Genomic DNA, 25,175 nt, shown 5'->3' with positions numbered 1-25,175 from the left:
AACTTCGCAAACCTGTTTATTTCAGGATACAATGCTCTGATTCTTCTGTTTTTTTGTTTTATCTTGAAATAAGTTTAGGCTTACAGAAGAGTTGCAAAAATAATGCAGAGAGAGGGCTTCCCTGGTGGTGCAGTGGTTAAGAATCCGCCTGCCAATGCAGGGGACACGGGTTCAATCCCTGGTCAGGGAAGATCCCATATGCCGTGGAGTAACTAAGCCCGTGCACTACAACTACTGAGCCTGCACTCTAGAGCCTGTGAGCCACAGCTACTGAGCCTGCGTACCACAACTACTGAGCCCATGTGCCACAACCACTGAAGCCCATGCACATAGAGCCTGTGCTCCACAACAAGAGAAGCCACCGCCATGAGAAGCCCATGCACTGCAGTGAAGAGTAACCCCTGCTCGCTGCAACTAGAGAAAGCCCGCATGCAGCAGTGGAGACCCAACACAGCGAAAAAATAATAATACAGAGAGTTACCGTATACCCTTCACCCAGCACCTCTTAATGTTAATACCTTATATAATCATAATACAATTATCAAAAGTAAGAAATTAGCATTGGTGCAATGCTGTTAACGAAAGTACAGACTTTATTTGAATTTCGCTGATTTTTCCACTAGTAGTTTTTCTGTCCCAGAGTCCAGTCTAGAATTCCCTATTTCATTTAGTCATCATGTCCCCTTAATTTCTTCTGGCCGGTAACAATATCTCAGTCTTTCCTTATCTTTCAAGACCTTAAGACTTTTAAAAGTACTAGTCAGGCATTTTGTAGGATCTCCCTCAATTTGGACTTATCTGATGTTTTCTCATGATTAGATCAAGGTTTTGCATTTTTGAAAAATACCACAGAAGTGATATGGCCTTGTATCAGGGGAGACATGGTATCAGTGTGTCTTGTTACTGGTGATATTACCTTTGATCATGTGGTTAAAATAGTGTCTTCTGGGTTTCTCCACTGTAAAATTACTATTTTTTTCCTTTGTAATTAATAAATATTTTGGAAGAGATATTTTGATAAATATTCTTTTTCTCGTGATACTTTCAGATATTAATTTTAGTATTCATCAGTGGATCTTGCTTGAAGCAATTATTATGTGCTATTCCAATCATGATTTTTTTCATTCCTTCTATATTTATTAGTTGGAATTCTTCTGTAATGAAGACTTATTCCTTCTCCCCCCATTTATTTATTCAATAATTTATTTATAAAAGTGTGGGTTTGTGAGTATTTGTTTTATTCTTTGGGTTATAATCTATTACTGTTACTGTTTATTTTGTTTAAATTGGTCCAGCTTTGACATCCATCTTATTTTTAGACATGCACCCATCTTATTTCTCTTGAGCACTTCCTTACCCTCTGGCACCATGAGATGCTCCAGCTCATCTTGTATTTTTCTTGCTCTGCCCGGAAATCAGCCACTGCTCTGTGGAATCCTGGTTCTTCTAATTGGAGAAGGATATTTAGAAACCAAGATCTGGATACTGTTTCATCTTTTATAGCCTTTTTTTGTGTCCTGGCACTCTTTTTTTTCTTCTTCTTTTTTCATAGTCCTACCACCATGAAAACCTCTGAAAAACTTGGCTTATATCTAGAGGAAAGTTAACATTATTAGAAGAGAATTTTCTGATAGGAATATCAGAAAACCAATATGTGTAACTCTGTCATTTGCTTTTGTACATGTGTTGAACAGATTTTATTTAGTTCTATTTTAATCCTCTAAAGCCTAGAAGTAGATTTTAAATATGATTTTTGGCCTATCCTCACAGTGTTACAATGTAATCGTTTCTAAAAATACACATGGGGTAGTAAAAGTCTTAGATTTCAAGTACTTCGTGATTTGGGGATTAGGCAGGCATAAATTACATAGCCTTATACTAGTGTAAATTAACCTCAGAAGTTAAAATATATTTCAAGTAAAGACTGACTTAAATTGTTATCACAAAGTGCTGTGATAGATAATAAAGATCCAGGTCAGTCATACCTGTAAAATTTTAGAGCTCTTCCTCAGCATAATTACCTTCCTTCTACATGTCCTTTAACAATAGGGACTTCAGTAATACAATATATTAATTACTAGTAATGAATTTGCACATCTTATTCTCATTGAACTTGGAGGCTCCAAGGACTGGAATTCTGGAGGTATTTATTTATTATTTATTTTTATTTTTGGCTGAGTTGGGGTCTTCATTGTCGCGCACGGGCTCTCTCTAGTTGTGGCGAGCGGGGGCCACTCTTCGTTGCAGTGCATGGGCCTCTCATTGCAGTGGCCTCTCCTGCTGCAGAGCACAGGTTCCAGGCGTGTGGGCTTCAGCAGTTGTGGTTCACAGGCTCAGTAGTTGTGGCTCGCAGGCTCCAGAGCGCAGGCCCAGCAGTTGTGGCTCACGGGCCCAGTTGCTCCGCGGCATGTGGGATCTTCCCAGACTAGGGCTCAAACCCGTGTCCCCTGCATTGGCAGGCGGATTCTCAACCACTGCGCCACCAGGGAAGCCCTGGATTTATTTTTTTGTGTCCTATTTAGATGCCCAGATGTTGGTTTATGAATGAAAGAATGTACCTCAGAATATGTGACTCTACATTTTATTAGATTACTAACAATTAATTCTCAAATATCTCTAAAGAGAGTAAAAGTTAATGTGAATCTAAATGAGTCTGTTTACCAAATAAGAAGAGATATGATAGTACTTCGGGTTTATTTAGTTTCATTTATGTTTCTCTAAGCATAGAACAAGTTCTGTATGTAGTTATATAGAATCTGTAAAGATGAGACGTTTCTTATTTTCAACTATGAAATTAATGGGATGTGTTTGAGGTCCATGACTAGTTCATAACTCACTTATTAATAATTAAGTAAAATTGACCCCTTTTTGTTATTGAGAACTGCATCAGACTCAGGATTCTAAAATTTCAGTTTGATTTCCATGTTATCTTCTTCTCTGCCTTTTTTTTTTGACACTTTACCATCTCACCCCCTACTCTATCCTTCTTTGTTCATTCTTCCTTCTCTGTCCCATCAGTCTTTGCTTCTCTGTCCCATATAAGACATATAAGAGTATATGTCCCATATACTCTTGCTTCTTTCTATCATGTGTCCTTCTCTCATGTGTTATTGCATCTTTATCCCCCCTCCCTCCCTTCCTTCCATCAGTCATTCTTTCCATATTTCCTTCTAGGAGTACACATATCTATCCTCTGCTTCCGTATATCCAGACCTCATTCCATCCTTCCTTTTCTTATTCCTTCTCTCTCTCCAGCATTCTTTTTGTCCTATCATTCCTTCTGTTCATTCAAAGCGAAGGTCCTTTCTTCCATCAGTTCTTCTTTTCCTTTATCTAGTCTAATGACTACCATATATGTACTGATGAATTCCAATTTTATATCTTCCACCCACACACTTCTACCTTGGACTCCAGATTTAACAATCCCACTTCCTGTGCTATATTACCTCCTGAATTCCTACCCAGATACCAACTGCTCTTATCATTTTCACTATTACCACTGTTATTCATGCCACCATCATCTCTCCTCTAGAGCAGTATAGTAACCTCCTAAGTGGTCTTCCTATTTCTGCCCTTTGCCTGATACTCATTTTCTACCCAGCAGTCCAAGTGATTATTTTAAAAGTTAAGTCATGTCATGTCCCAGTCTCTGCTCAAAACCTTTCAAAGGATTCCTATCTTTTTTTTTTATTATTGTTGAGGTAACATTGGTTTATAGGTTTCATGTGTAAATTATATTTTAATTTATGTGTACACTGCAGCATGCTTACCACTAATACAGTCACCGTACAGTTAACCCCCTTTACCTATTTTGCGCTTCCATCCTCTCTGGTAACCACCAATCTTATTTTTCACAGATGAAAATAGAGATCTTATTTTTTTCTTTTTTCCCCAGCTTTATTGAGATATAATTGACATGTAACTAGTCTTTTTCTGAAAGAGAGAAATTTCAAATAACACCATTAGACTACTGAAAAGCATTACACATAGATCTGGGAAAGCATGCTTTTGAACACGTTAGACATTTTATTTAGTTATGTGTAAATCCTTTAAAGCCTAGAAGTACATCTTGTACTTGATTTTGGCCTAACCTGGTAGAGTCACAATGCTGTGGTTTCTAAAATTAGACAAGGAGTAAGAGTTCTAGATTATACATAGCTTTGTGTGAAATCAGAGAGGCTTAAGTTACATAGATTGTATTGGTGTAAATCGATTCCAGAGATTGAGTGATCTTGGCCCTTTTAAACTCTATTATTAATTTTAATAATTTTCTGTGTATTCCTTTTTTTATATTTTGATAGTGTCAATACCCATATCATCTGCAAATAATCATGTTTTTGTTTCTTCTTTTCCCATCCTTATACCCTTTATCTCTTGATCTTCTTATTACTACACTTGTTAGTCCTACTAGTACCAGGTTGAATAGAAGCCGTGGCAGGCATCCTTGTCTTCTTCCCAATCCTAAAAGAAGTACTTTCAACATTTTACCATTAAATATGATGTTTTGTATACTTTTTGTGAATGCCCTTTTTCACATTAAGGAGGTTACCTTCTAGTCCTGGTTTGTTGAGGCTAAAATGAAATTGCATTTTAATAGCTACACTTTCTGCATCTGTTCAGTTGGTCATGTGAAATTTCTTTATTCTATGAATGAGGTGAATACACTAACCAGTTTTTAAACATTAAACTAATCAACTTTCTGTGGATAAGCCCAACTTGATCATGATGTATATTTTTTAATGTATTGTTGTATTTGGCTTGCTAATATGGTATACTTGTGAGTGAGATTAGTTTGTGATTTTCCTTTTGTACTGTCCTTGTCTGATTTTGGTATCAAGGTAAATCTCACCTCATAAAGTGAGTTAAGGAGTGTTCCTTTTTTGTCTATCCTCTGTATGAGGTTAGAATCCTCTGTAAAATTAAAACTGTCTATTTCATGAATGTTTGGTAGAATTCATCTGTACAGCTGACTGGCTCTTGTGTTTTCCATATAAGGTTTTTAACCACGAATTCAGTTTCTTTAGTAGCTATGAGACCGTTCATGTTCTTTATTTGCTCTTGAGTCAGTTTTGGTAAGTTTTAAATTTCTTCTTGAGTCAGTTTTGGTAAGGAATTTATCCATTTTATCAAAGTTTTCAAATTTATTTGCATAAAATTTTTCATACTGCCTTATTTGCCATTTAATCCCTGAAATATCTGAGATTATATCCTCTTTTTTATTCTTAATATTGCTTATTTTGTCTGCTCTCTATTTTTCCCTTAATTTACCTTGTCAGAGTTTTACAGTATTGTTTCTTCAAGTAATAAATTTTGGCTTTGTTGTTTCTATTATGTATTTGTGTTCTCTTTTCACTAATTCCTGCTCTTGATCATTTCCTTCTTTCTTTTTCTTCTTTAGAACATAGAGAACAATAGATGAACAATAGAACAATAAACATCTTTATTACTTGAGCTAAGATAGGAGGGAGGAGGATTTGTTTGCTTTTCCGGGCATTGATTTTCCTCAGCTAGAACTCCAGCTCCTTGCATTCTAGCACATAGCCATCTGCTTGGCCACACTGGCCTGGTTTTGAAACAATGCATGCAAGGAGCTTGCCCTGCTGGAGCCTCCAGAAGGCTGCTGATTTTGGCATTCTTTTTCCTTTCATCATATTTCTTCTGAATTTTCTTTTATCGTTTTTTGTTTAAAATCCCTTCCTCCTCGGAAGTCAACTTGGCTCCCTTCTTGCGGCCCCGGGGCAGTGCATAGTGGGACTCCTACCACTGTCAGAATAGTGTGCTGTCAGTGAGCACAATGCAGTTCTTCGCCAGGGTCTTGGTACTGACCAGTTCATTGTTGGAGGCACTGTAAACTATAATAAGCCTCGTTTTGCACGTACAACACTCCAAGCCTCAGGGGAAGTTCCCCATGTCCAGCCTCAAGTTCCCCACGTCCAGCAACTTCTTGTTGCCTCCCTGCATGTGGAATGTGTGTATGAGGCAGGGTCAATCTTAGTGTTGGCAGCGGGGATTCCCAGCTCATACTTCTGCTCTTGTAGTAGGTTTTTCTCTCGTTCCTAGTCTTGTGGCGCTTGTGCCAGTTGTTCCGAGATATGGCTATTGCTCAGTGCTGGCTGGAAAGAGATCATTTCCTTCTTTATATTTTTTTAAAGATTTATTCTGCTGTTTTCCTAACTCAATTTCAAGTCTTTTTTTCTAATGTAAGGATTTAAGCCTATATATTTTCTTCTAATACCTCTTTTTTGTTGTTTTTCATTCTGTGCATTTTAGATATATTTTTTTCATTATCATTCAGTTTTAGGTATTTACTAAAATCCATTGTGATGTTCTTTGTCTGATAAATTGTTTGGAGAAGTGTTTTTTTTTTTTTTTTTTTTTGGTACGCAGGCCTCTCACTGTTGTGGCCTCTCCCGTTGCAGAGCACAGGCTCCGGACGCGCAGGCTCAGCGGCCATGGCTCACGGGCCCAGCCGCTCCGCGGCATGTGGGATCTTCCCGGACCAGGGCACGAACCCATGTCCCCTGCATTGGCAGGCGGACTCTCAACCACTGCTCCACCAGGGAAGCCCGGAGAAGTGTTTTTTAATTTCAAAATGTATGATAGATACCAATTCCTTTAAATCTGTTGAATAGTATTATGACCTAGTACAGGGTCAGTTTTCATGAGTATTCCATGTGTACTTGCATAAATGTTCTCTGCTTATTGGATATAATGTTCTCTGACTGCTTTGTATCTTATGTCTTTGTCTTTGGTTTTGTGTAGTTTCTAGATGTGGATGTATCTAGATGGTGTATGGTGTATCTAGATGTGGATCCTTTCTCTGTCTCTGTCTCATCTCTCCTTCTCTGTATCTCTGCTTATTTTTATCTGTTCTTTATTTCTGTTTTTATTTCCCCTCCTCTCCATCCCACCTCCCAACCGTATCCCCATGTACCTCTCTTTTTTACCCTGCTTGAGATTCATGAGCTTCTTGAATTGATATCTTTCAGTGGTTCTGGAAAATTCTCAGTAATTTTCAGGTCTCTTATTCTGCAACTCAGATTAAGTTCTTGTTTCCTTGTGTATTTTATGATTGATTGATTGATTGTTGGTGGAACTTTTTCTGTAGAAATTGAAGAATGGGTTGAAGTTGAGAATCCAGAGAGGATTTATAATTTCTTTTAACAATTATCTCAGATCACAACCAACCTGGGACCATGTTAAATGCAATGATATGCTTAAGACGTTTGGTACCGTTTAAATTCCATGAATTTGCATTGAGATTATGCATGGGGGGGGATGCACAAGAATTTTTTAATAAAATAAATAATTTTAGATTTATAGAAAATGTGCAAATATAATACAGAGAGTTCCTGATTACTCTATACCCAGTTTCCCCTAATATTAACATCTTACATTACCACCGTATTTTTGTCAAAACTAAGAAATCATAGCACTAGCTAAATTCCAGACTGTATTCAGATTTCCGCTAATGTTCTTTTTGTGTTCCAGGATTTCATCCAAATTACCACATTGCATTTAGTCATGTGTCCTTAGTCTCCTCTGTCCTGTGACAGTTCCTCAGGCTTCCCTTGTTTTTTATGACCTTTTTGATTTAGAGTACTGGTCATGTATCTTGTAGAATAGTCTTCAATTTAGTTTTGTCTGATGTTTTTCTCATCTGTAGAGTGGGGTTATGGGTTTTGCGGAAAATATCACAAAGGTGAAGTGTTTTTCTCATCATATCATACCAAGATGTACATGATACATGACTGACTTATCACTGATGAGTTTTGCTCCGATATGTGGTTGCAGTACTGTTTGCCAGTTTTCTCCACTGTGAAATTACTATGTTTAACCTTTCCATTCAGGAAGGGAGATTTTATTTTCTTTCAGCCCAGACTGAGTAGAGACAGGCAAGTTTCCTTCCTGTCCTATTAAGATTTATGTCTTATTTACATTTGAACTGTGGATGGAGCTCTTTAAAGCCCCGGTTTTATATTGAGGGTCTATTATTAGTTTCCTCAGTTGGATGGGCCTTGGGTTTTATCTCCTGTCCTCCTCAACCTGGATTATATTTAAGCTTTCCAGGACTCTGTAGAAATCCTCAAGGCTAAAGCTGACCTTAGCACTCTGCTTAACCTCTTATGATTCCTTACTTTTGGGACAGTCCAGTGAATTATGTTTAAAAGTTTCCTTTTGTTGTTTTTTGTTAACTTTTTGTTAGTTATTTCCATTAAGGTATCTTAATCCAATGTATTGTCAGCAACAGAAGTTAGTAGGTTTCTTTTGACATTGATTTTGAATATTTTGAAAAGTGATAACACTTGTGTTGGGGGGAAATACAGCTTAGACTTAGAAAGTATGTTACTTGTAGTCGTTCTCCCAATTCCTCACTCCCCCCGACCCAAACAACACAGTTCTTATGAGTTTCTTAATTTAAGGATACTGTTTTCTCTCCTTTGATTGATCTTTCCTACTTGATCCTCATGATCAACACCTATAGATTCCGAACTCTGTTCAAGTGTTTTCTTCCTCATGCCTTCTCCTGTCTCCTTTCCCCTGCCCCCACACACAGAGTTTGATTTCTTCTGTGCTGCCATAATATACCCTTCATTAAGAAATATGAAGACATATATATCAATGTTGGTTTGAATATTATGGTAGATGTTATTATTGTTCACCATTATTCACCTGCAGGAAGTTTATGCTTCTGCCTTCTTGAAGTTTGGCTTGCCCATGTAACCTGCTTTAACCAATTAAATGTGAGCAGAAATGCCTTGCCTGCAGTTGATACATAGCATGAGTGAGAAATAAACTTTAGTTATTTTAAGACACTGAGCTTTGAGAGTTGTTTGTTACCTCAGTGTAACCTAACATATTCTGTCTTAATTGACACATATGCTCATCCCTCATCTTGAAGGCAAAAGCTGTATTTTAGTCGTCTTTATGTCCTGCCAGCCTAATTTTCCTAATTAGGCTGCCAGCCTAATTTTCCTAAAACATTTTAGATTATTATATATCCTTCAGGAAAGTAACATGGGTTTAGAGTCAGACACATCAAAATTAAAAAATTTTTTACTTGATTGCTTAGCTGAGTTACTTTGGAAGATGTCCTTGAGTTTTAGATTCATTTTTAAAATGAGATACCTTATAAAGTTGTTGGGAATATAGTATATGTAAAGTACCTAGTCCAGCAGACATTCTTTCCCTCTCACATTTCTTACTTCTCCATTGACTATTGAATCAAGTCTTTAAAAGTCCCTTTCTCCTGCTTTCATTAATTTATTTATTTGGTTAGTCATTAGATAAATATTTTTTGAACTGCTACTATATGTCAGGCATTGTCTAGTTACTGTGAAGTGGTGAACAAGGCCTAGTCCCAGACTTTAAGGTGGTTACATTCCTATGGCCAATAATTCTCCCTTCCTGTCTTCAGCTATCAAGTAAAGTTATATTAATACTGCAAGTCCTCTCTACCATCACCTTGAAAATTTTGCCTAAATTTCTCCCCATCTCAAAAAAAAAGAAAAAAATCCAGAAGTGATTGTTCCCTCCTGATTGTTCAAAGCAAATTACTGGTATTCATATGTGTCTCTTATAATATATATTGCATTCTGCCATAACAGATTCTGTTATATTCATATACATCATGTACATTTTCAAGTTTCTTTTCTAAATGTTACACTCGAGTGTTGGAATTTCATATCATTTATTTTGTATTCCTCAAATCAAGAATATTATGTGGATAATGAATGTCATTCGTTAGAAGGTGTTTTGGGAATTTATGGGGGCATTTTTGGTAGTCACAGTGATTGGAGGGTCCTAGTGGAATTAATGAGGAGAGACTGAGGATGGAAAACTTGCAGTGCTCAGGACAGTCTCTCAAAATAAATAGTTGTCCTGAGTCCCACATAACTTTCAAATATTATACTAGATGTTTCGTGAAACATCTAGTAAGTGAAAAACTTATTCATGATTTTCAAAATCTAGAGCCTAAACCCATTTTTATGCGTAAACACTAGGTATTTTTTACACAATTTTAATATACACTGAGTGTTCCTAAAATATATTGATCACCAATGTGAATCAAGGGAAGATTGAACTTTGTCCAGACCTCTACTAAATCTTGCTCAACATTACAGAAAACCAAAGGCAGTAACACTTATGGTATTTGAGTCACCAATAATACAACTGTATCATTCTGTTTTTGTAGCTGTTGAATTTAAAGTGATTCTGTATGTAGGTGCAGGCATCCAACTAATTCATTGTCTTTTTGTTTCATACCCAGATATTTACTTATGGTAAGTAAATGTTGCTTTTTTTAAAAATATAAATGACTTTACTTAAACTTCTCTCATATATTACATTGGAGCGTTATATTAATGCTTTAAAATTGTATATAAGGATATGTTATCTATGAATTTCATTTCAGAATTTGAAATAAGGCAGTGAAAAATATTTGTTATAAAAGGTGACGTTGTGTCATGGTTTAGAGCCACTGATTTATGAACCATTAGAGCCTGGAAAAAATATAAACTTTGCTTTTAAAATACATATTTAATCCTGTTCAACATTAAACTGTTCTCTTTAGGGAAAGTGTATATCACAAATATTCTGATAATTTGAATAATGTTAGATAAGAGCACTAAAAATTTGTTACAAACCATAAAAAAAGCATATGTAAACTTTATTCAATTTATAAAGAGACAAATTGCTATTTATAATTTTTGAACTTCTAATGAAGCACCAATGACTGCTTAATGACTGAGACTCTCCATTTTTTCCTTTATTATAGTTAGTATATCCAGAACTTTTATTTAAAAAAATTTAACTCTGTTGTTTCACAAGGAGGAAGGGTAGAAGAGAAGATATTTTGCATGTGATTTAATGATCTTAATTTATAGTCTGTAAATCACTTCTCTAGGGTCAGCAATGAATTGTTTTGGTTTAGCTCTTCTAAGTGTAGTTTTCATTGTTGAGCATGTGATAAGATATATTTTATAAACTAAAGTGCAGAACCAGATGGCTTTATTCTGGTATGATACGTGTTAATTCATAATGCCTTGTTTTTAGCAGGAATGGGATTATGTCGTATCTTACTGTTGCCTTTTTTAGACTATTTTATAGACAGAACTAGAAATTCTAGTTATATAAAGCTGTACTAGCATAGGCTGGAAAGTAGGTCATTGTTATGGGGAGTATACCAAACTGCCCACTGGTTGCTATAGCAATGACCTACTTTAAGAAACTATTTCTGTTGATTCATGTTGAAATCATCTTTTGGAACCAGCATAAAGAAACACACCGCATGTAATTTTTCCTAATAGCAATAAGGTAGTGATCGCTGGAGGTAAAAAAAAAAATCCTTAAAATGTTTAAAGTGAAGAAATATATTTTCTCACCTAACCCCTCTTCAATTTATTTTGAAGTGCTGCAGTTAGTATTGTAATTAAATAGTATAAGAACTGTTCTTCTGTGTAGGCAATACAATTATGCAGAGGGACATAGTGAGTTTTACTACCCTTTGGCCTATTTAAAAATCAACCTGTTACATGTAGTTAATAGCATTATTAACTGAGCCTTCTAATGGGTATGGTTTCAAGAAAACAGTAAACATGCCAAATTGGATAAGGTCTGAAAATAAGTCCCTATTAAAATTGTACCTTATACGGGAGTTCCCTGGTGGTCTAGTGGTTAGGATTCTGGGCTTTTGCTGCCGTGGCCCTGGTCAGTCCCTGGTCGGGGAACTGAGATCCCGCAAGCTGCACGGTGGGGTCAAAAAAAAAAAACGTACCTTATGCAATTTCAATATATTGTATTAAATCATTCCATTCAATGTTGGATTCCTGTTCTTAGGTACATGCATTCGTAATATATAAAGTTTGAAATTGGTGTGTTCTCTGAAACACATTGAATCTGAACTCTTGCAGAACTCATTCTCTTCCCAGTTGAGGGTAAAGGATGAAAAGTTAGACTATAGAGTACCCTTTGAAGTAACATTATTCCTTCAGCACTAAAAAGAAATCTTACCTGTCAATGAGTTGATATTTTGAACTTGGTGTATTGGAGATTTTATGGTATTATCAAGGAAGAATTATATGCTTAGAGATTAGTTGATTCAGGGTCTTAATTGCACTGTATCTTGTTGTATATATATTCATATTCACATTTGCCTTGCCTTGTGGGAAAGATTTTCATCAAACCTTTGTTCAAAGTCACATTCAGAGAAAGTTAAGAGATCAAGATGATTATGTATATAGATGTAGGCATTAACTAATTCATTATCTTCTGTTGTCATGCCCCAGTATTTACATATAGAAATACATGTTACTTCTTTCAAAACTATAAATTTTTCCCAAGGGAGAATAATTATAACTTCTGCTGAATGAATATCTACCAAGTACTAGTTATTTTATGCTCTTTCTATCCTTTCAGCAGATTTTCAAGACAACTCTATAGGTTATTTTCTACTATTTCTGATCTTTTCAACAAATTGTGTAAGGCACGTGATGAGATTTGTTTGCCAAATGTAGAATCCAAAAGACAGGTAAAGAAAACTGTGTAGTTAGGAGTGAGACACAGATACTTAATTTGAAATCCTTGAGGAGAAGGTGATCTATATATTATAGCTATCATATAACGTACAATCTGAAAGTTTCTCTAGGATGAGGTTATGTCCTTTGAGGGTTTAGGGGATGGAGAAATTACTTTCAGGTGGAAGACTGAAGATTAGTAGAATGTGAACTTAAAGACATGGGAATTGGGAAAGGTACTCCAGGCCGAGGGAAGAGCATGGAGCAAATTCCAGGAGATTGAATGTGTGGGGAAAAGAGAAGTAGTTTGGTTTGGCGGGAGGGAAAGAGGAATGGTAGGAAATGAACCCTGGAACCCTAAGTTAGTCAAACAAAATAATTTGTTCTTTATTCTATAGAGAATGAATTTTTGAAGACCTTTTTACAGGAAAGTGTGCCTCAGGAAGATTTCATATTGTGTATAAAATGGATAAGAGTGGAGAGAGATTGTTGGTAGGCAGAGCCATTTTAAGGCATTGCAGCAAATAATACTGGCAAGAGATAACAAGGGATAGAATTATTGTAGCAAGAATAGAAGTGATAGGAAGGAGGAGAGTAAAAAAATAAATAGCAGTTATATAATCATGCTTACTATGGGTCAGGCACTGTTCTAAGAGCTTCACATATGTTATTTAATTCTCACAACAATAGTATGATATGGGCCCTGTTACTATTCCAATTTAACAGATGAGGAAATTAGAACTTTTCAGGATTGATTGAGGGATAGTAACTTGTTGCTATCAATTGTTAAATTATGGGACATCTATGGAATGGAATACTATGAAACCATGAAAATTGATGCCATAGAAGTATGTCTGTTGCTTTGAAAATATGTTCACTGTGTGTTAAACCAGGTTTACAGTATATAATATTTCTGTTTTGTTCTACTTTGAATGAATATGCTAATTGTCAATTTTATAACTCTTATGACATTTTAAAAAAGTGTATGTTTCTCTCTTCTTTACCCCCACCCCAAACTCCCTCTCCCCAAGGGTAGCTATTATTAATAGCTTGGTGAGTATCCTTCCAGTTAACAAGTAGATATATGCAAAGTAAATTTTATTTTATCAAAATAATATATGCAACAGTTTTAAAAGTCATAGTGCAAAAAGCCTTATAACAAGGACAGCATCACTGATATGTTCTCCTCCATCCTGCTCTTTTTCTCTTCTTCACAAGTCTTTTCTGAAATACCTATTTGAGTCCACTGTATCTCTGCAATCTTTATGTGAAATTATAGTGATATAAACAATAACATCCATGGAAGAAAAACACCATCAATAACATCTATGGGAGAAAAACATCATACCGCAATACAGCTTCTGTTCCTTTGTTTTACGAAGTGCCAAAACAAAATTAACTTTATGGTTGCAAAACTTTTTCCATTGCTTCAGCCCACGTCATTCTGTACAATGTTTGTTTGGTTCATAGAGTATTTATTGAAAAGCATTAAGAACGCTTATTCAGCTTGTGAACAAGAAAGGGAAAAATAAAGGGCTAATTATTAACTAATTCAGGCTTACTTGTTCATTTTATAAATGAATCAGATCCTTTTTTTTTCTTTTCCCATCTTGTTGTCTATCATTGACCTACTTGTACTACATAAAAACTTTTCTACCAAAAAAGTAGAATATGGTGAACTCTTGCTACTTACTACCAGCTCTGGTAGAGAAGATACTGAAACTAATACTACAAAAGAGATTTGAGGATTATCTCTGCCTTGGATTATCCTCCCAGGACATTTTAGTTTTGTACTGTTTAAATTTAAGAAAACTTAAAAATTGCTAGTTCATTCAACTTCTTAATTTTTGATCTGAATACTACAGGCTCTAAAATTTCTTTTGCCAAGCAAATACAGAAAACTAGATGCTTTCCAATAAACATTTATCACCAAACATGATAAGTTATTTATAGTTACAGATAATTCTACAAAACTTAGATACTTTTATATTGCTCTAACAACAAACAACAACAATATTCTCCCTAAAGTATTTACACATTGGCAGTGGTGGGTTGGGATGGGGATTGGGTATTGGGGGGTAACTCCAAACCAAGACAGAAAGGGGATGTGGTGAAATATAAATGTGAGTATATATTTGTTTACGGACAACTGTGAGACTTCCTAAGGTGAAATGGTGGGATGTCTTTAACATCCTCGTGAGTATAGCACTGTGACTTCCCAGGCCCGTAGAGATGATGATTCCTAAAGGGAAAGGAATATCAAACTTGACTAGGTATACTGATGTCACTAATAACTACAGTTGTAGAAAATTAACAAGACTTTCTTGGTGAAATTATGGGATCAGAATGGGCAAAGACAACAAAATGATCTATTCTGAATAATCTTCTAGAAAAATGCTGTCCAGTAGAACTTTCTGCAATGATGGAAGTGTTCTTCACCTGTGCTGTCCAACATGGTAGCTACTAGGCACACATGTAGCTCTTGAGAGGCCTTGAAATGTGGCAAGTGTGACTGAGGAACTGAATTTTTAATTTTAATTAATTTAAATGGCTACATGTGCCTAGTGGCTACCATATTGAACAATGCAGTTCTGAAATATGCCTTTCCATTCATTTTAACCACTCCTTCTCACAAGTAAGACACAATCATTATTCTGAAAGAGCACATGGCCTGTAGAAAAGGCAGATAGATATTTAAGATGAAAAACAAAGAAGAAACAGAGTAGAGAGGAAATAAGATATATCCAGCTGAGAGGAACAGAATCTAGATGAAATATTAGAGAAAATTAACATGAGGCAAACAATGAGGTTGAACCTTCCAGGGGTGATATCTCTTTTGGATTTGCTCTTGTGGGCTACTCCATTTCTTCCCAATGGAAGATGCAAAGTAAGCAGTCTTCTGCCTCTGCCCCAGAATTTCCCCAGATATCTATTATACATAAGACTTACTGATAATTATTTCATTGAAAAAAGATCTATAGCTCCACCTGCATCATGAAACCTTTTTTGAAAAAATTAGTCTGGCATTCTCTACACTCAGAGAGTTAATGCCACATAATTTAACGTCTATTTATTATCAAATTCTTTTTCTTTAATTATATTAGAAATTTGAAAATGGGCATTATACTTTCTCTCTCGTACATAGATAATTACGATTGCTCAGAGTGATTAAATAGGATGTTACCTTTTTTTCCAGTAGAAAATGTTCTAGATTTTACAAGGTGCTTTCCTATATGAACTTGAATTTATTTCAACAAGTTTCAACAATGAGATCAGTTCATTTAATTACTTTATTTCGTTTTTTAAATATTTATTTATTTATTTTTGGCTGTGGTGGGTCATAGTTGTGGCACACGGGCTTCTCTCTAGTTGTGGCGCTCTGGCTCCAGAGCACGTGGGCTCTGCAGTTGCAGTGCATGAGCTCCAGGGTGCTTGGGCTCTGTAGTTGTGGCACGCAGGCTTTCTAGTTGTGGCACACAGGCTCAGTAGTTGAAGTGTGCAGGCTTAGTTGCCGCGCAGCATGTGGGATCTTAGTTCCCCGACCAGGGATCGAGCCTGCATCCCCTGTGTTGGAAGGCGGATTCTTAACTACTGGACCACCAGGGAAGTCCCTACTTTCTTATATGATTTTTTTTTTTTTTTTTTTGGTGGTACGTGGGCTTCTCACTGCTGTGGCCTCTCCCGTTGCGGAGCACAGGCTCCGGATGCGCAGGCTCAGTGGCCATGGCTCACGGGTCCAGCTGCTCCGCGGCATGTGGGATCTTCCCAGACCGGGGCATGAACCCGTGTCCCCTGCATCGGCAGGCGGACTCTCAACCACTGCTCTACCAGGGAAGTCCCTTTATATGATTTTTATGTTTACAAATTAAACTTTGCTAACAGTCACCCGTATTTAATGAGAGTTAGCAATTTAATTTAGGAACTTTATTAAAAAATACTGAGAAATTTGTGCTGTAATTAAAAAAAATTATATGATTTCTGGAAACAGTAATTTCTATATAAGCTGGAAATAATAAGATGATAAGAGGTAAAAAAGGTGATGGGGTGGCATTTCAAATTTTAGAATAACATGATTTTACATTACTTTATATCTTCTAAATATATATTTTAAAGAATTTAAATAATATTTTCCTCTCTCTAGATTTTTGCTTCAGTGTCTTGAAGACCTTGATGCCAATCTGCGAAAATTAAACTCTCGTCTGTTTGTGATTCGTGGACAACCAGCAGATGTGTTTCCCAGGCTTTTCAAGGTTATTGGAAAAATCTTTGCATAAAAAAATAATCTTTTGTCAGAGAAGACACGTATTTGGGGTAAAGTATGGGAAATATAAGTGCTTATAAATGAAATATTGTGGATATTTTCTGTATTTAATAAGAATGTTACACAGTGTAAAATCAGACAGTGAAAAAAATGATTTACAATGAAAAGTTTCTTTCTTCTACCTTAAACTGACAGTTCCCCTCTCAGAAGCAACAACTACTACCAGTTTGTGTATTCATTAGAAGTATTCTTTGCACAAATAAGAATGCATATGTGTATGTGTTTATATACACATATTTGTGTTTGTGTGAATGTTAACCATCCCCCCTTTTTAAAACCAAGGTGAGAACACGCTATGTTATACCATTCTATGCCATGCTTTATTCACATAACCATATATTTATATTTTGGAGATTGTTCCATGTTACCTTCTCAGTCTTCTTTTTTTTTTTTTTTTAATTTATTTATTTATGTTTGGCTGTGTTGGGTCTTCGTTTCTGTGCGAGGGCTTTCTCCAGTTGCGGCGAGCGGGGGCCACTCTTCATCGAGGTGCACGGGCCTCTCACTGCCGCGGCCTCTCGTTGCGGAGCACAGGCTCCAGACGCGCACGCTCAGTAGATGTGGCTCACGGGCCTAGTTGCTCCGCGGCATGTGGGATCTTCCCAGACCAGGGCTCAAACCCGTGTCCCCCGCATTGGCAGGCAGACTCTCAACCACTGTGCCACCAGGGAAGCCCCACTTTCTCAGTCTTTTAAATGGCTTCATAGCTGCATTGTATAGATATGCTGTTAATTTTTTTTTAAATTAAAGTATAGTTAACTTACAATATCATTAGTTTCAGGTGTACAACATAGTAATGCAATATTTTTATAGATTACACACCATGCAAAGTTATTATAAAATATTGACTATATTCCCTGAGCTGTATATTATATCCCTGTGACTTATTTATTTTATAACTGGTAGCTTATACCTCTTAATCCCCTTCACCGGTTTCACCCCTACCCCTACCCCACTCCCCTCTGGTATCCACTAATTTGTTCCTTTTTGGTTTTTTAAAATTTATTTATTTATTTGGCTGCTTTGGGTTTTTGTTGCTATGCCCGGGCTTTCTCTAGTTGCAGTGAGTGGGGGCTACTCTTCGTTGCAGTGTACAGGCTGCTCATTGTGGTGGCTTCTCTTGTTGCAGAGCACGGGCTCTAGAGTGCATGCTCAGTAGTTGTGGCACACGGGCTTAGTTGCTCCACAGCATGTGGGATCTTCCCGGACCAGGGATCGAACCAGTGTCCCCTGCACTGGCAGGTGGATTCTTAACCACTGCGCCACCAGGGAAGTCCCCACTAATTTGTTCTTTGTATCTGGTGAGCCTATGTCTGTTTTGTTATATTTGTTTGCTTGTTTTTTAGATTCCACATGTAAGTGAAAACATACAGTATTTGTCTTTCTCTGTCTGACTTATTTTCACTTATCATAATGCCCTCCAGGTCCATCCACATTGTCACAAATGGCAAGATTTCATTCTTTTTTATGGCTGAGTAATCTTTCAGTTTGTGTGTGTGTGTGTGTGTGTGTGTGTGTGTGTGTACATCTTTATCCAGTCATCTGTTGGAGGGCACTTAGGTTGCTTCCATATATTGGATATTGTAAATAATGCTGATATGAACATTGGGGTACATATATCTTTTTGATATAGTGTTTTTGTTTTCTTCAGATAAATACCTAGGAGTGGAATTGCTGGATCATATTACCATATTATCTGTGTTCTATTTTTAATTTTTTGAGGGTATAATTTATTTCACTAGCTTTCTATTGAACATTTAGTTATTTTTCCACAGGCCTTTTGCTAATACAAGTAATGCTGTCAGTGAACATCCTTGTTCACAAAAGAGAAATCTTTGCTCACATGTGCCAGTACATTTGTGGGACAATTCTTGTAAGACTTCCTGAGTCAAAGGGCTGTAACAATTGACATGCTACAAAACTGTAATGTTTTTAACTTGGTAGAATCTTAAAAATCTCCTGATCTTATTTCCCCCTCTTTTTTCCAAATGAAAAAATTAGTCCTAGAGAGATTAAATGAGCTAACCTAGGTCATAAAACTAGCTCATGGAAGCGTTCAGACCAGAAACTGAGTTTTCTGGCTTTGTTAATCTATCCCTTCCTATTTACTACCATTAGTATTCCTAATGTATATCTGTTTTTCTCTTGCAGCTGTTTGATTCATCAAATTTTTATAATAGCATTTTTTCTACTTCTAATGCACAAGAAAACAGTTCCTTTTCCTGAATGAAATATCCACAGTGCTGGGAATCAAACCAACACTACCTAGCCTTTTTTTCAGCAGTGTGAAAGAACCTTTTAATGTTTAGAGTTTGGCTAATACAACAGTTGTAGCTAGTGAAAATTTATTTTATAAAAGTTTTCGGGCTTCCCTGGTGGCACAGTGGTTGAGAGTCTGCCTGCCGATGCAGGGGACACGGGTTCATGCCCCGGTCCAGGAAGATCCCACATGCTGCAGAATGGCTGGGCCCGTGAGCCATGGCCTCTGAGCCTGCACGTCTGGAGCCTGTGCTCTGCAACGGGAGAGGCCACAACAGTGAGAGGCCTGCGTACCGCAAAAAAAAAAAAAAAGTTTTCTTACTACTGTAGCTACTTAGAGTCAGAATTTAACCTAGGTACATGGAAGAGCTCTGAGAAGAAAGGATATCAAAAACAATGGTGATAGTTTATCAGCATCTCACAAGTATAAAAGTATATGTGAATAACTGCTCAACCCTATCTAAATCCATGTGTTATAAGTAAAATGAATCTTAAGAGGATTTTAAGTACCTTTAAAATAACAAAACATTTACCTGCTTTTAAAAAAATGGTTTAACTCCGCAAGTCTTTTGTGTTCTTTATTTTGAGCTTTCTTCTGCCTGAAGTAACATATTATTGGATCAAACTATCTTCTGTATATAGATGATGTCCTGTCTTGTTACTTTGGCAGAGAGGCAATGGTTTATGCAATGGCCATAAAATACAGATACGTGAATATACTTTAATATACCTAGAGTGCTTATTATTGTATTCTGATACAGTAGTCTATATAAAATGTCATTTATGAAAACTTTCAGATTTATTTAATATGTCTGAACCATAGAGGGAGTTAATTCCTCTTTTTATTGTATTGATATTTTTATTTTTACTTTTTGTTTAGAGGTACTATATGCATGTGTTTCCAAAAAAGAGCCCAAGAGTATGTACGATAAAAAGCAGGTCTCCTTCTCATCCCTAACCCTTACACCCCCAGCTTCTCTGAGGAGGAAGATTCTTTTGTCAGTAACTAGCTGACTCATTTACATTACTGTCTCTGGTTTTATTATTCTAGTACAGCAGATAGTGAGAACTTTAATAGGTAAATAATCCAGCTTCCCACATTGGAGGTAAAACTGGTTTAGACCTGATAACAGTACCTTTAGTTTACTGGGGTGGAAATAGTGATTTCAGTACTGACGTCTCCTCTAGTGTGCACCTTCTTTCTATAGCATTCACTCATTTAATTCTGTTTATACTAAGTAGATTTAGGAATGGGGCCAGAGCATTTTTATAAACACATTTTTACACACATCTATGTTGGATAAACTTGTTTTTTCTTACGTGTTTTCTACTTAGAATTTTTCTCAGTTAAATTCTAACTTAATATAAGCTGACAACATGGCTTTTTTTTTTTTTCTTTTCATGTTCTACTGAATAAATGATAAACTTAGCAGACACTAGCCTAGGCAAAACTTGAATGACAGTATTAATCATAGGTATCTTATATAAATTATTATTATTATGCAGTTAAATCTTATATCTTCTACATTTGGTGCCAGAGTGATAAGCTACCAAGACCACGCATATTCTAGGGCCTGCAGAAACTTTTTATGAAGAGTTTAAAGTATTGGTTTAAAACATTCCCATTATATCCAAGAGACAGAGACATGTGTCTAAAGTCTTTATAGATGGACACACTGAAGCATAATAAAATGTTTTGTTCAAAATCACAGAATAAATCAAAGAAGGACATATAAAGCCACTAACGTTTCACATGCATAAATTTATATTATGCTTTTTGAGTCATTTTGGATTCTTGCTTTATTATTTCATGGTACATGCTCATTTGAATAAGATAATTCATTCAACAGATATTGATTGAGTGCCTGCTATGTACATGGCAGTGTTCAAGGTGCTGGGGGTATACTGGTGAACCAAACAGAAAAAGTTCCTACCTTCACTGAGCTTACACTATATTGGGAAGCAGGCCAATAATAAGTAAATATGTAATGTCAGGTGGTGATAGGTACTAAAATAAAATGTGGGATAGAAAGTCCCAAGGTGAGGGAAGGATAGTTACTTTATATGGAATCATGGAAGGCCTCACTGATAAGGTAGCCTTTGAGCAAATATATGAAGAGATTGAGCCATGCAGATATCTGGGGTGTGATATATTGAATCCACAAAATTTTGCAGCTTGTTCATCAGAAGGTAGAGTTTATTTTCTCACTCCCTTAAATCTGGGTTGGCCTTATATCTTGTTTTCACTAAGTGCCAAAGGAGATACCGAGTGCCAAAGGAGATACCAAGTTTCAAATCCTAGGCCTCAAGCGACCTTGCAGCTTCTACCTTTGCCCACTTGGAATGCTCCTTGTACCATGTAAGGACTGGGCTAGAATGTCAAATTATGGGAGACCACGTTTAGAGAGAGTGGGCCAACCAACAGCCAGCACCAAGGTCTGAAATGTGTGAGAGAGGTCATTTAGATGCTCTGGCAGCAGCCAAGCTGCCAGCCGACTGCAAGCTTGTGAGTGAGCCCAGGTGAGACCAACAGAAGAACCATCTAGTTAACTGACAGACTTGGAGAATTAATCAGTTGTTTTAAGCTGCTAAGCTACTGCAGTTTGGGGAAAGAGTGTCACAGGCAGAGGGAACAGCAGTTACAAAGGCCCTGATGTGGAAGTGTGCCATGACTTATTTAGGAACAGCAAGGAAGGAGGCCAGTGTGCTCTAGCCAGAGCACAGTGAGTGAAAATAAGACATAAGGTCAGAGAGGTTGCAGGAGCCAGATCACAGGGCTTTACAATGTTAAGGACTTTGGCTTTTAATCTGAGTGAAATGGGATGCCATGGGACATTTCTGAGTAGGGGAGTGACATGATTTCACTTACATTTAAAAGAATCACTCTGACTATAGAGAATAGATATTGGAGAATGGAAATGCTGTAAAGACTTAAGCAGAAAGATCAATTAGGAGACCATGGCAGTTATTTGGAAACAAGATGATGGTGACTAGGACTAGAGTAGCAGTAGGGGTGTTGAGAAGTGGTAGGATTTGGGTATATTTTTTAAATAGGACTATAGGGTTTGTTTATATGTGGTATTTGAGAGTCAAGGATGACTGCTAGGTTTTTAGCCTGGGCAAATGACACAGTGGGTTGCCATTTAGTGAGATGAGGAAGACTATATAGGAGGAACAAGTTTAGGGAAAAATCAGGAGTTCACCTTTTTTAACATTTTAAGTTTGAGATGCCTTTTAGACCTCTGAATGTATTTGTTGAGTGGGATTCAAGTCCAGAGCTCAGGGGAGAAGTCTGTACTAAATTTAGGAACCTTAAACATGTAAATTGTGTTTAAAACCCTGAGACTAGATTTATGGAGTAAAGGAAGGAGTAATGGATGGATGCGTGGAAATTTTTAGAGCTTTACCTTTATGTTTGGGTTATTTTGTGAGATAACATTTTTAAATGTAATTATACTACTTTAAATGCTTTCTCCCAGGAAGTTTGTTATTTATAACTTTGTTTTCTAAAAATTTTATGTTTCTTAATTATTTTCACAGTATTACTCGTGACTTTAAGAACTGCACATCCATTTAGTGGTTCATATTATGCCTTCTGAATGGTTAAACAAATAATTGTGATACACAAAAACAGATATGAATCTTAGTGCCTAAAATTGCAAAGTGAATATTCACTCATTTCACATGAATATATTTTAGTACTACATGCAAACTTATTGTTATATTTACTATTGAAATTCAAAGGTTAACTGCGTGTTGCTTAAAATAAAACCGGGGCTAAAGAGTAGATAGGGACTTCCACCTCTGGTTAAGATGTAGAAAGTTGCAGTAGACCAACATTCCTGTCTTAACAATGTGAAGGAAGTAAATATGCCACAATATCATAGGTTTTTTGTTTGTTTTTAACCTATTAGAGAGTTGATGACACAAACCTAAATAAACCAAATTGCATAAAGGGATGAGACTTTCATGGGAAAGAAGAGACCCATGGCTACATCCCTGAAATCACAGCAGGAAGAGAAGGGATTCTACCATAGTTGAGAGTGAAGAGAAACCAGTTGAAATTTTACCAAGCTTTTTGTGGTCATATGTGGGCTGACATGGCAGATTAGAATTTCAGGAAGCCCTAGTCACAGAGTAAGTTTACACCCACTCTCCAGTTCTTTCTTACAGTGCCTTCATGGAGTACCAGTGGCAGTGTGCCAAAGGCTGGGGCGAGGCAGAAGAGAGGAATCCCTCATTGAAGTGCACTGGGCATTCACTTAGTGCAAAGTAGCAGTTCACTGAAGCTGGAGACAGGACATCAGGGTAGAAAGATGCCTCCAGAGGTGTAGAAAATTAGGGGACAGGGCTAGAAAACAGAGAAGTCCTTAGCAACCATAAAGCTGTTGGGTAGACAGCAAAGCAGAGAGAGATGTCCTATAGTTTGTAAAGCTAGTGACTGTGCTGTAAAGCCGAGAGAGACATCTGGAGTCTTGTTAATACTCACATTTCAAGCCCTGTTGAAGAAAAATCTGAATCCTGCCCTCAAAATATTTGAAGCCAGTGGTGAATGAAATTTAATTACAGCAGCAACAAAGCCCAGACCCAGCTCAATTACTGACTCCAGCAATTCAACTTCTATCAGAGCAAAGACTATGCACTTTTCTAGAGATAAATGTTGTTTATTGCGTTTCTAGTCTTTTATAACATTGTCTGTTGTATGATCACAAATTATGAGACACATGAAGAAGCAGGAATATGTAACTTGCAATCAAGTAAAAGAAAAACTGTCAGTAGAACCAGTCCCACAGTTGATGCAGATGTTGGGATTAGAATAAAGAAAGGACTTTACAATAATTATGCTGTAGATAGTAGAGGATCTAGTCAACAGGTGAAAAACTATGTAAAGAGATGGTAATTTTAGTACAAAAATGGAAAGTATTAAAAAGAACCAAATGAAACTCCTAGAACTGAAACATGCAATATCAAAAATGAAAATTCATTAATTGGGTTTATCCAGATTGAACAGAGCAGAACAAAAGATCAGTGAAGTTGAAGACAGTATCCCAGCTGAAGCACAAAGAGGAAGAAGATTTTTTTAAAAAGGGAATAGAGTGTCTGAGACTTGTGGAAAAATAGTAAATGGCCTAACATATCCATAATTGTAGACCTATAAAAAAGAGGGAGAGAGAGATTGGGACAGAAAAAAAATATTTGAAGAGATAATTGAGTTTCCAAAATTGATGGACGATATCAACCTACAGTGCCAAGAAGCTCAACAAACCCCAAACAGCATAAACATAAAGGAAACCACATTTTACCACATAATCAATTAACTGAAAACCAAAGATAGAAAAATTTATAAGCAGCCAGAAGAGAAAGGACATATTCAGGGAACCACAGTAAGAGTGTTCAATGGTTTCTTATTAAAAAGAAAAGTCCAGAAGACAATGGAATGGCATTTTTAAAATGCTAGAAATAGTAAAAATATTCATTTTTTTAAAAGAGAAGGCACAATGAAGGCATTTTCAGTCAGACAAATGCAGAGAGAATTTATTTCCATCAGATCTATACTATAAGAAATATTAAAAGGGGACTTCCCTGGTGGCACAGTGGTTAAGAATCTGCCTGCCAGTGCAGGGGACATGGGTTCAATCCTTGGTCTGGGAAGATCCCGCATGACTTGGAGCAACTAACCCCTTGTGCCACAATGACTGAGCCTGTGCTCTAGAGCCTGTGAGCCACAACTACAGAGCCCATGTGCCACAACTACTGAAGTCCATGCGCCACAATTACTGAAACCCGTGCACCTAGAGCCTGTGCTCTGCCAACAAGAGAAGCCACTGCAATAAGAAGCCCACACACTGCAACAAAAAGTAGCCCCCCCTTGCCACAACTAGAGAAAGCCCGTGCGCAGCAATGAAGACCCAGCACAGCCAAAAATAATAAATAAATTTATTTATTTTTAAAAGAAATATTAAAGGAAGTTCTGCTAGGTAAAAGAAAATAATTCTAGGCTAAAGACAGAATCTTCAAAGAAGGAAGAGCACTAAAAATATGGGTAAATATAAAAGACCACTTTTTTTTTAGTTATGTAT

General features: G+C 36.7%; 1 protein-coding gene and 1 pseudogene across 4 annotated transcripts in view; one reads left to right on the top strand and one right to left on the bottom strand.

The window, feature by feature from the left end:
• The window catches only part of CRY1 (cryptochrome circadian regulator 1), a 93,300-nt gene that overhangs the window by 42,108 nt on the left and 26,017 nt on the right, over positions 1-25,175 (top strand). For all 3 annotated transcript variants that reach the window (XM_082850701.1, XM_082850700.1, XM_082850699.1), the window contains exon 2: positions 16,657-16,765. In XM_082850701.1, the coding sequence (XP_082706827.1) occupies positions 16,657-16,765 (109 nt within the window). The remainder of the gene's footprint in view (positions 1-16,656; positions 16,766-25,175) is intronic.
• Positions 5,370-7,270, bottom strand: LOC309968286 (small ribosomal subunit protein eS8-like; annotated as a pseudogene). Its single transcript has 2 exons — positions 7,189-7,270; positions 5,370-6,096 (listed from the first exon to the last, which is right to left on the bottom strand). The product of its transcript is annotated as a small ribosomal subunit protein eS8-like (transcript).

Source organism: Leucopleurus acutus (genome assembly GCF_964270905.1).
Source record: "Leucopleurus acutus genome assembly, chromosome: 11".
In the NCBI taxonomy this organism is placed as follows: Eukaryota; Metazoa; Chordata; class Mammalia; order Artiodactyla; family Delphinidae; genus Leucopleurus; species Leucopleurus acutus.
Note: the sequence above shows the minus strand (reverse complement) of the source record. Positions and strands in the feature narration are given on the sequence as shown.